The sequence below is a fragment of the Vipera ursinii genome (assembly GCF_947247035.1).
Source record: "Vipera ursinii genome assembly, chromosome: 3".
Classification (NCBI taxonomy): domain Eukaryota; kingdom Metazoa; phylum Chordata; class Lepidosauria; order Squamata; family Viperidae; genus Vipera; species Vipera ursinii.
In genome coordinates this window covers 84,581,014-84,593,314 of record NC_139516.1, presented here as the reverse complement: position 1 = coordinate 84,593,314, position 12,301 = coordinate 84,581,014, and the positions used below count along the sequence as shown (strand labels likewise).

The 12,301-nt window shown below is 38.5% G+C and overlaps 1 protein-coding gene across 3 annotated transcripts in view; it reads right to left on the bottom strand.

Annotated features, from left to right (window-relative positions):
- DPYD (dihydropyrimidine dehydrogenase) overlaps window positions 1-12,301 on the bottom strand; it is a 597,578-nt gene that overhangs the window by 569,021 nt on the left and 16,256 nt on the right. For all 3 annotated transcript variants that reach the window (XR_014492313.1, XM_083361143.1, XM_083361144.1), the window contains exon 2: window positions 2,520-2,630. Coding sequence is in view for 2 of the 3 variants with exons in the window: in XM_083361143.1 (XP_083217269.1) it covers window positions 2,520-2,630 (111 nt within the window). In the remaining variant the exon portion in view is untranslated. The remainder of the gene's footprint in view (window positions 1-2,519; window positions 2,631-12,301) is intronic.

Below are 12,301 nucleotides of genomic sequence, written 5' to 3'. Positions count from 1 at the left end.
TATATAGAAGTATACACATCTCACCATACATGGAAAGATAACTTGCATGTTGCTCCATTAGGTATCTACAAAATAACAGGGAAATTATGGCTTTCTAGGTTTTCCTGGACAACTCCCATCATTTCTCACTATGAGCTTTTTAGCTTGGGATACTGGGAATTGTAATTCGGTGACGCAGGTTTCCTCATTTCTGAAATGGACAATATCTGTAAATTAGGACATTTTCTGTAAATTAGGGCAACTAATTTACAGGGAGTCTGGTTCTATTTTTATTGCATGGTTATTTAACATAACCTTGCAAAACTAAAAGCATTTATCCTCTCCTCTTCTTTTATTCTCCAGAAAACTACATTCAGGAATGTTTTCGACACATCCCCACTTCTGTAGGCAGATTATCATTTACATTCCAGTTGTATGTGAACTGGAAGATACCACATTGCCAACCCTTTGGGGTAGTAAGGAAAAGGAACAAGGCCAAAAGGGGTTTCAAGAATGCTCTTTATTTTTTGTAGGATATGATAGCAAAATCTTGAAAGTCTCTATCATGTCTTAGATAAAATAAATATTTTGTTGTTGTTGTTGCTTCTTTCATGTGCTTTGTTCTTCTTCAGGACTTAGTAATCTTTTCTCAAACTCTTCAACAGTTTGTTCATCTCTTTCTCACTCTCAGTGCCTGCTTATCATTCTATTCCAACATTTGCCCAATCTAGGTAGGGGGTTCCCAATCCCCAGTACATGGACTGGTACCGGGCCATGGCATGCCAGAAACCGGGCCATGCAACCACAACCACAAACAAGAAAAGCCCCATCTGTGGGATGCAGGCAGCATACAAAACCATGCCCCCTCCAGTCCACGTACAAACCTCTCTCCAAGGTTGGGGGCCGCTGTTCTAGGGCACTGGTGACTACTAATGGAATGATGGCAGTGTGCCAGCCTTACTTCATACAGGAATGAATACACACACACACACACACACATACACATTCCAAAAAGATTCACGCATGGTTTACAATATCAAGCATAAAACATAAGTAAACATTATACCATACTTATACCAATGTATTCTTTCTCAGGAATTACTTTAAACTCTACAAAGTTTGACTGGGATTATAAAATATTTTGGGGGATTAGTTTGTTTTCTGATAAGGATGTGATTGGCCATGCATGCTCTGGCAGACATATTGTAAACAGGCACCTGCTACATGTTCTCAAAATCCGTAAATACAGTATACTCCTAAGATCAAGGTTGCATTCCAGTATACTAAAGACATCACCCAGTAGGATTTTAGACAGATTTTTATTTTTGTTCTTAATTAGAGTTACCATATTTCAACTTAAAAAAATATTCTGGAAAGGAAATGTTTATGTTAATATACTGCACAAAATTTATTTATTTTTTTATTTTTATGCCTTTACAGCAGTATAACTGCAAATGGCTCATTAAATCATTCATAGCTTCTTTCGTCACTCCCACCAGAGCTAACAAGCCTAAGGCATTATTTCAAAATCAACAATCTCTGCCACATTGTTTTATTCATTTTGTTAGATTTATATCCTACCTTTCCTCCAGGAGCTCAAGGCAGCTTACATGGGAATTTCCTTCATTTTTATACCCACAACAGCAATTGTATTAAGTAGGTTTGGGATGAAAGAGAATGATTCAGCCAAAATCACCCAGTGAGTCTCTATGTCTTAAGGTGAATTTGAACCTGGATTTTCCTGGTCCTAGTCAAAGTTCTTAACCACTATACCACATGGTTTCTCATAACACACTAACAGATCTCTGCCACTTACAGTGGTGTTCAAAGAAAAGGGAAAGGAAAGGAATTGTAAACAGCAACTTAGATGCCACCCCCTCTCTCATTCAGGGTTGATGCTCAGGGAAGCAACATCCTTTGTCCTCTGTCCTAAAATGTCCAAGATTGAAAACCTGAATGTTTCATAATATTTTTTTCCCTCCTGTCAGAGGTTTAGCTAGGACAAAAGGACTTCATTTTCTAAGGATATCCAGACATAAAAGCATGCGTGAAACTGGGCTCTCTCCTATTCTTTCTCTATATTTATTACAATTATTTATGTCCAGCCTAGCATGCCAACAGAGTAATCAAAACAGTTGTAAATAAAAACACAATAGATGCTCTTTTAAATCAAGAAGATGGTAAAAGAGAAAAAGGAAAGCCCCTTTTCTGTCTTCCAGAATCCTGTATGTAAGGTATTTAGTGCAAGGAGGCTGCAGGTTAAAGGAAAAGCCAGATGTGCTGGCTGTCATGTTCCTTTTATCCTATCTTGCATTGATTTGACAGTTCATAAGTTCATTAAGCCTCAACTTGCCAAGTCATTTGAGCCATTAAAAAAATAGATTGAAAAATCTCTCCAATGCAAGATTGCAAACCACAGTTTGGGAGATAAGGAACCCAACGTTTGCTTACTGGTGTGCAATTATTGCAACCAAGTGTACAATTAAGGAACTCAGCCTTCACCCAGATCCAAAGTTAATAATAATACTTGTGATACTTACTGAACAATTTTTATCTGCATTCCTTTTCCAGCGCTTTTTCTCTACTTTCTTTGCTGCAGTTGAATTCAAAGATGCATGAGTTTGTATACGAGGGTTGAGAGCTAAAATATTCTGCAAGATATATAAAAAAAAGATGTTTCCTTTTTTAAAAGTTGAAAAGCAGAGAAAGAAACAATTAAATATTTCTGCTTACAAAACTTCAAAGTTCCCAGCTTCTATTTGTTTAAAAAGAAGGAATTTAGCGATGTAAAGTAGATGTTTGAGTCAATTATATTAACATGATTTCCTATTAATCTGTTAAACTATTAATGTTCCCTAGCCTTTCTTACACAAATGAGGGTTCTATTCCAGTAAAAGTTAAGAATTATATTGTTTTGCCAGAATAAAATTAGCTCTGCAATTATTCTTTTTACATTTCCTCTCATAATTTAAAATTCGTATACTTACAATATCTGCATGCTCCGTGAATGAAACACTGCATATAACACTGACTATAATTTGCAAATGACATCAAAGCGGGGGGGGGGGAATTGTTAGCACTTTAGAAGATTCTAAAGACTCAAGAGACTTCTAAGACTTCTAAGACTCAAGATTCAGAAGGATCTTGACAGATTTGAACACTGGGCCCTATCCAACAAAATGCAATTCAGTGGCGAGAAAAGTAAGGTTCTGCACTTAGGCAAATAAATGCACAACAGATGACACCTGGCCCAATAGTAGTATCTGTGAGACAGATTTAGGCATTCCAGTGGACCGCCATTTAAGTATGAGCCAGCAGTGTGCTGCAGCTGCCAAAAACACCAACACACTCCTAGGCTGCATCAGCAGAGGGATGGTATCAAGATCATGTGAAGTGATAATACCGCTTCATCCTGCACTAGTGAGGTCACACTTGGAATACTGCATCCAGTTCTGGTCACCACGATACAAAAAAGATGCTCAGACCCTAGAAAGAGTACGGAGAAGAGCAACGAGGAGATAGGGAGTCTGGAGGCTAAACCACACAAGGAACAGCTAAGGGAACTAGGTATGTCTAGTCTAACAAAAAGAAGATTAGGGGTGAGAGGTCTTCCAATACTTGAGGGCTAGCACAGAAAATAGGAGACTGACTTATTCTCCAAAGCACAAGAAGTAGAAGAGAACAAGAAGTAATGGGTGGAAGGTCTTTAAAGAGAGATCCATCCTGGACCTAAGCAGAAATTTCCTGACAGGAAAAAGCAGTCAATCAGTGTAATGGCTTGCCTCCTGGAGATTTGCGTGCTCCATCAGTGGAGATTTTCAAAAAGAGATTAGGCAACCATATATGCAGAACGATATAAGGTATCCAGCTTGAGCAGAGGTCCCTTCCAACCCTATGATTCTGCTTTCAACACCAGTTTTATAACACTGTTCTATAGGTTCTGCACTGTACCTGTCTCATTAAAGGCAGACAGTTCAGTTGAAAGTTATCAAAATGCTGTACAATAGTTTCCATCTATTGAAAGAGCTTTGTGCAACCCAGAATAGAGAACTGTGCCACTGGAAATACTTATTAAATACAGAAGACTCCACACTCTCTTATCAGCTTACTCAGTATGACACCCTGCAGCATGGGATCATGCCAATTTTGATCCAATACTCTCAACATATTGGAAAATAGTGTTCCAATACTTTCGGTGGTTTGTTAATTTGTTTTGTTGATTTAGTACATTTGTTGGTTGGTTGGTCAACTGACTAACAGACTGTTTGCCTTCAAGTCAATCTCAACTCTTTGTGACCATGCAGATTTTCTCCAGGGGGATCTGTCCCCAGATATTCCATTGTTGTATATTTTAATTTTGTGTAATCATAATCATAATAGTAAAGTTGGAAGGGACCTTGGAGGTCATCTAGTCCAACCCCCTGCTCAGGCAGGAAACCCTATAACATTTCAGACAAATGGCTGTCCAGTCTCTTGTTAAAAACTTCCAGTGTTGGAGCATTCACCACTTCTGGAGGCAGGTTTATTTATTTATTTATTTATTTTTGGGACTTATATGCCGCCCTATCTCTCGAAGGACTCAGGGCGGCTTACAACAATAAAAACAACAATACAAAAATTAAAAAAGAATTAAATAACAGCACCAAAATAAATTAACTACAGTTAAAAATTAAAACATATTTAAAAACCCATCATTAATCCAGGTCAGCCGGATGGAAGAGAAAAGTTTTGAGGTCGCGGCGAAAGGACTGGAGGTCCGGGGCCATCCGAAGCTCAAGGGGAAGTTGGTTCCAAAGGGCTGGTGCTCCCACAGAGAAGGCCCTCCCCCTGGGGGTCACCAGCTGACATTGTCTGGCCGACGGCACCCTGAGGAGGCCCTCTCTGTGTGAGCGCACTGGGCGATGGGAAGTCGTCCCCGGTAGCAGACAGTCCTGCAAGTATCCCGGGCCTAAGCCATGTAGGGCTTTAAAGATAAGTACCAGCACCACTGGTTAATTGTTCTAACTGTCAGGAAGTTTCTCCTTAGTTCTAGGTTGCTTCTCTCCTTGATTAGTTTCCATCCATTGCTTCTTGTCCTGCCTTTGGGCACCTTGGAGAATAGCTTGACTCCCTCTTTTTTGTGGCAGCCCCTGAGATATTGGAACACTGCTATCATGTCACTCCTCACCCTTCTCTTCATTAAACTAGAATACCCAATTTCAGCTGCCATTCCTTATATGTTTTAGCCTCCACTCCCCTAATCATCTTTGTTGCTCTTCTCTGTTCTCTTTCCTGAGTCTCAACATCTTTTTTACATCGTGGTGACCAAAACTGGATGCAGTATTCCAAGTGCGGCCTTACCAAGGCATTGTAAACTGGTATTAATACTTCACGTGATCTTGATTCTATCCCTCTGTTAATGCAGCCTAATACTGTGTTGCCTTTTTTGGCAGCTGCAGCACACTACTGGCTCATATTTAAGTGATTGTCTACTAAGACTCCGAGATCCCTCTCACAGTTACTACTATTGAGCAAGGTATCCCCTATACTATACCTGTCCATTTGGGGTTTTTTTGCCTAAATGTAGAACCTTATCTTTTTCACCATTGAATTTCATTTTGTTAGATAGTGCCCAGTGTTCAAGTCTGTCCAGATCCTCCTGTATCTTAAGCCTGTCCTCTGGAGTGTTGGCTATTCCTGCCACCTTGATGTCTGCAAATTTAATGAGTTCTCCCATCTATCCCCTCATCCAAATCATTGATGAAGATGTTGAAGAGCACTGGGCCCAGAACAGAGCCCTGGGGCACCCCACTACACACTTTCCTCCATGTAGATGTGGTTCCATTGAGGACCATATACTCAGCCAGATACGAATCCATCTGGTGGTGATGCTGTCTAACCCACATTTTTCTATCTTATCAAGTAGTAGTTTGTGATCTACTTTATCAAATGCCTTGCTGAAGGCACAGCATATATCCAGAGCATTCTTCTGATCCACTAATTTTGTCACTTGGTCAAAGAATGCAATAAGATTTGTCTGGCATGATCTGTTTTTGACAAACCCATGTTGGCTTTTAGTAATGATTTTATTTGCCTCTAAGCGCTCGCTGATTCGTTGTTTGATTATCTTTTCCAGAATCGTCCCAGGTATTGAGGTTAGGCTGATAGGTCTGTAGTTTCCTGGATCCATTTTTTTTCCCTTTTTTGAAGATGGGAACTACATCAGCTCTTTTACTGTCCCCTGGTAGTTCCCCAGTGCTCCAGGATCTATAATTTTATATACTTTTTATATTCTGATCTGTACTGTACATCACCCAGAGTAGCTTTTTGAGGAGATGAGCAGTCTAGATAATCTACTTCTGATACTCATCCACAACCAAAGCTGGCTTGATTGGAAGAAATTCAGTTTCACCCTTCAAAATTATGATTATAATTATTTGTTGCATACTTGTTTTGACTGGATTTGGCATTTTTATCCACCTATCAGTGGATTAGGACACTGAGCTTGTCAATCAGAAGGTCGGCAGTTTGGCGGGTCAAATCCCGAGTGCCGCGTAACAGAGCGAGCGCCTGTTACTTGTCCCAGCTTCTGCCAACCTAGCAGTTCGAAAGCACGTAAAAATGCAAGTAGAAAAATAGGGACCACTACGGTGGGAAGGTAACAGCATTCCGTGCGCCTTTGGCGTCTAGTCATGCCAGCCACATGACCACAGAGACGTCCTCGGAGAAACACTGGCTCTTCGGCTTTGAAACGGAGATGAGCACCGGCCCCTAGAGTTGGAAACGACTAGCACACATGTGCGGGGGAAACTTTACCTTTTATCAAGCTATTATTATTATTATAAAATAGCTGACCTTGTAACAAATTTAATGTAAAGCAACACCAGTAAAAGGAGGAGGAGGAGGAGGATTCTGGAATAAGTATTTCATAATGTTTTCATTTTAAGTTTTGAATTTTGTAGGCATCATTCAAGGAGAAAGAATATGATATTTTTTTCCAAATCCAAAACTTGCAAAATAAAAGTCTGTTTAAGATTAACAATATTGCCCATTTGCAACAGGGAATGATTTCAGAAAAAGGACAACATGAAAATTGTAGCAAACACATTTGTAAATGTCCTTTTACATAAAGCAACATTTAGAAGTTATTTAGGGTGCACAGCACTGGTTTAGGAGAAGGAATCTGGATCCTTCACAAATTAGCTTTTGTACTAGAAGCTAAGTAAATAGAAAACAAATTATACCAGAATACAGTATTTGTCCATCTAATCTAATATTTTCCAATAGTCGATAAGCTAGTACATATCTAGATGATATGGATGTCAACCTCCCTCAACCCCAATCAGCAGGCAAGAGACGCTACAGGTTAAAAAAAAATCCAGGTGATGCAAAAACTAATTACTTTTGGTCTACTCTAATGACCATCCAAGAGTCCTTTCTTGCTGGAAGGACAGGAAATGACATTGTATCTCAGTGTGAAATACCACTGTGCTCATCATCTTGAACTGAGGTGGCAGATACCTCTCATAAATAAAGAAATCTTCACCATAAATTAGCATGGGAGACAAGTTAATAAAAAAAGAAAAAACGCAATCTTACAAGATGTAAGATAGGCATGACAAAACATGCAGCACATTTTATTTCAAGAAACTGCCTCCTAATAGGCACAGATTCACATGTTCACCACATCAAAGAAACATGGCTTTCATATGTCTATGAAAACATTCTGTAAGTGGTTTACTAAATGTGAAGATACAAAATGCTTAAAACAAAATCTAAGGCCACTAAGCCTGACACACTGCAGTGATAGTATCTGACAGAGCACCTTAGCTCATTATAAATAATTGCTTTCATAAAGTGTATCTGAATTCTGAAACAGCATATTAAAAGCTGGATGGCAGAGCAAGAAAAAAAACTATGAGGGAGAACGGTATTTATTTGTTAAGGAAATAACCTCCATATTGTGCCTTCCAAAATGTCTTCATAAAAACAGTTTCCATGCACTGCTATTTATTCCCAGTATAAAAGGTAAAGGTAAAGGTTCCCCTGCACATGCGTGCTAGTCATTTCTGACTCTAGGGGCCGGTGCTCATCTCCGTTTCAAAGCCAAAGAGCCAGCGCTTGTCCAAGGACGTCTCCGTGGTCATGTGGCCGGCATGACTAGACGCCAAAGGCGCACGGAACGCTGTTACCTTCCCACTGCAGTGGTCCCTATTTTTCTACTTGCATTTTTACGTGCTTTCGAACTGCTACGTTGGCAGAAGCTGGGATGAGTAACAGGCACTCACTCTGCTACGCGGCACTCGGGATTCGATCCGCCAAACTGCCGACCTTCTGATCGACAAGCTCAGCGTCCTGCAGTACATAATATCATTCTAATGCATTTCCCCCACCCAAAAAAAATATTTTCCATTAATTTTGTGAAATATTTGCAATGCATTTTAATATTATTTCCACCTGGTTAAAAAATGTCACTCACACTTCAGAGTTCTATTGCTACCATTTTTCCTGGGCCAATCTAGCCTGATTATATAAGGAAATGATCAGAAATGGCCAGAGTACGGCAAAATGAAGTCTATGAACCCAAGTTATTAAAATTCAGTTCAGTGTAACGGGAATGTTACCATGTTGTATTAGAAGTGCAAAGTGAAGGAAGAGCCTTTGCAAGTGAAGGGGGCAAACACAGGGATGGGGTGCCTGTTGGAGATATGCGTGAATTCCAATTTAGTTCAAAACATCATGCCCTTTAAATAAAATATATCAAATGCAGAAACAGATCAACTCAAAGCTATTGCCCTTATTAACTCTTCTTTGCATTCAAACCTTCCATCTTCAGGCAAAAAATATAATAACTGAATGATACCAGTACAAACTGAATACATGCATTTTTTCCCCCAAGACCTTTTTCAATATTCCTGACACCTTTTTGGGCAAAGCTTTTATTCTATCGTTTCATCGCTTTGTTTTTTATTTTATTTATTTATTTGGTTTTCACATTCTTTGAACCACCCATCTCCTTCAGGGGCAGTCTGTATTGCCACAGAATGCATTTAAAAACTACTGGGTCTATGATGGTGATCTTGCGCATTTATTTCAGCTTTTTTTTTAAGTATAGAGTATTTCTAAAAGGTAAGATCAATAATGTCTGCTTTTCTTTTCTTTGGACTACATCTAGGAGTTTCACTGGTATACCTACACTGCCACGAGCCTAAGAATTTTATCATGAAAAAAGCTATGCATATTTATTCACTCACAGATAGACTTCTGTAATCTTAAATCAGTTACTGAAAAGTTAGTACTCTACAGATTTCATTCACAGAAGTGAATGTTAAAGTTTAATCAGCATTAACTATACTGAAAGGTTTGGTGGGGTTAGGGATTTGTGGGTGCGAGGGGCGCTCAGTACTACAATTACCTAAAAGGTGAATTTTAAGCATAATATACTAAATCATATCAACAGACACAACCACAAACTCTTTTGTTAATGGCCACCACACGGGTTATTTTCTCTGGTTTTATAGTTTTCTTTTGATTTTCATTTCTCCCTTTCCTTTGTCCTGTTCTTCCATTCCCTCCTTAAGTAGATATGGCTGAAGCTTAGACAAAAACTACACATGCCATTTTCTTTTAATAATTACATTTTAATCTAAATACCAAATGAAAATGCTAGGACCTTGCAACCTTATAAAATAAACATAAATAAAAATAAAGCGTTTTTTTAAAAACAACAACAACAACAACAACAACAACATCTCTTTAACAGAAAGGATAAGCTTGCTTCGTTCTGAATCCTTCCTAGAAGCTAGGTTTTATTCTTTCAAACCATGGTTCTCATTCATTCCCCATTTATGTTGTACTGATATTTTGTTCTTTCCAGCCACAACTATAGAAAATTCTGACTTTGCTATCAGCTTGTTCAGGCAGAACAAGAACAAATTCTGACAGCGATCGAGTTTGCACACCCAGAGTGGGACCCCCTGACAGAGCACATGCTGAGCTATACTTGGACAAGCTAGCTAGCATCTTTCTCCAAGAAGAGTAGGAGCAAATTCTGACAGCCCTCCACGTTTTTGGTTTAAGCCTTCAGGTCTGTGCATCTACACCCAGAGCCCTGTTACATGCTGCTCCAGACTTCCCGCTCTACTCTGTTTGGATATGCTGACAGCCAATCCCTCCAGCCAGAGAAGGAATAAATTCTGGCAATAATCCAGCTGTCAATGTGCAAGCCATGAAATTTGTACACTGAAAGCAGAGCCCAGACCTCAGTCTAGTCTTTGCTTAGATAAGCCAGCTGTCAGCTTGACCAGATAGAGCAGCAGTAAGTTCTGGCAACAATCCTGCTTTGCATATAGAAACTTCCCACCAAATTGTGACACCATCCCCTCCTCTGCTTAACTTACAACCTTCTGGTGGCTGCAAACCACCACTTGAAAACCTCTAGGTTATGTTACAATAAATATATTTGATATTTGGGTGCCATGTTTCTTAAGATATAAAAAATGTAATTCACACCAGTTATCTTAGTTGTCTGAATTTTACAATGCAGCCTCTCAATCCAAATGATAACACAAAACTGGATAAATCCTTAAAAATGCTACAAGAATGTGTGAATGTGTATAACTTTTTTATATCAGTTTCTGAATCCTAAAGTGCAGATTTTTCAAATCTTTTGCTTTCAGCGTTTACATTTGGAAATTGGGGGACTCAAAAAAGAAAAAGAAAAAAGTCCACTGCTAACGTGGCATTTTGCATCTTTAGAATTAAGACTTCATTCAATGATCTTTGAATGGGATGATTCTCTAAGTGTGCCGTTACAGCTAGTCTTCATTTGGAAACTGCCTCATGTAGAGAACAATCACATTAATGACAGCCATGAAAAAGTAACTTTACAAGCAGTCTTTATGACCTTCACAGGTCTGTAAAGTTGAAGTAAAATAATAAGCACGGTTGCTGTTTCATTTCGTGACCAGTTCACTTAATGACTTTGCCAGTCCCATTTATCGTTGCTAAGCAAGGATTACCTGGATTACTTTAAGCTTATTTGATATACTGGGCCTATCCTGTCTGAGTACCATTCTCCTTTCAGATAATTGGGATCTTATGTATATCTCATAAACTCCTATTTTATGTATGTGTCAGCAGGGATAAATTATATTGAGGATTGAAAATAAATGTTTCTCAATGGAAATATGTAACATGCTCCTGATTTTCATACAGAAACATTGCTATATAAATATAGAATTGGGACACCTCCAAATTTCAGCACAGAATTCATTTCTCTTAGAGTTTTTCTGAATATCATCAGCATTAGATGAATTATTGTTAAGCACTAAATGAATTAAGAGGGGAAAACCCCACATAAATATGTCTACTCCATCCCTGTCCAATAGAATGTCCTTTTATATGCTGGTTGGGATGAACACGGGTTGTAGTCCAACACATTTGGAGAGCAACTTTTTAAGACAGTCACTGTCTATGACGAAAAAGCAGTGTAAGAATACTAAACAAATCACAACACAAAGAATGGTTGAAGAAAGAAGTAAAAGGAACAAGAATGGTCCAAATCAGCAGTTAAAAAACCCTGAAGCTGTGTTCAATTTTTTACTTTTAATACTTCTTTTTCTTTCAGATCTGTGAGAATATAATTTTTAAAAGTTCTCTAACATCAAACTGTATGACACCTCAGAACACTCTCTGTGCAAAATGTCATAAGCAGCATAGATCAGCAATGAAGCAGTCTCTGCCACCAGGGAAAAAAAAGACAATTCCCTTGTTTCTCCAATATTCAGTAATTACAGAATATAATCTCTGTTTCTGTGTGTGTGTGTGTGTGTGTGTGTGTGAGAGAGAGAGAGAGAGAGAGAGAGAGAGAGAGAGAGAGAGAGATGAAAAAAAGTTTCTTCGTGAGAATAGTTTTATTAGTGTAAATTATACAAGTCTTTATGAAAGAATTGTATTAATTTAAGGTGTTTGTTTAAATTGTGTAAACTGTGAGTTATTATGAAAAAACATACTAATTTAAGATATTTTGTTTAAATAGCCATACAAGACCTTCATGCAAGAACACCAGCAAAAAAAGAAACACTTAAATGTATTTCATTAAAGTGTTGGTTGGTTTGCATAAATTGAGACTCTGAAATATAGGTGGCAGCCCTATGCTGAACTTGGCTTATCTAAAAAAAAAAGCTAAGTGGGTTTGGGATTGGTCAGTACTTGTGTGAAATACTATGAAGAAATCCCAGGATTCTGAGATTGTCTGGGAAATTGAGAAAAAACATTAGCAAATAAGACAATACCAAACCCTTCTGTATCTGTGCCAAGCAAACTGCACATGTAGTCAACA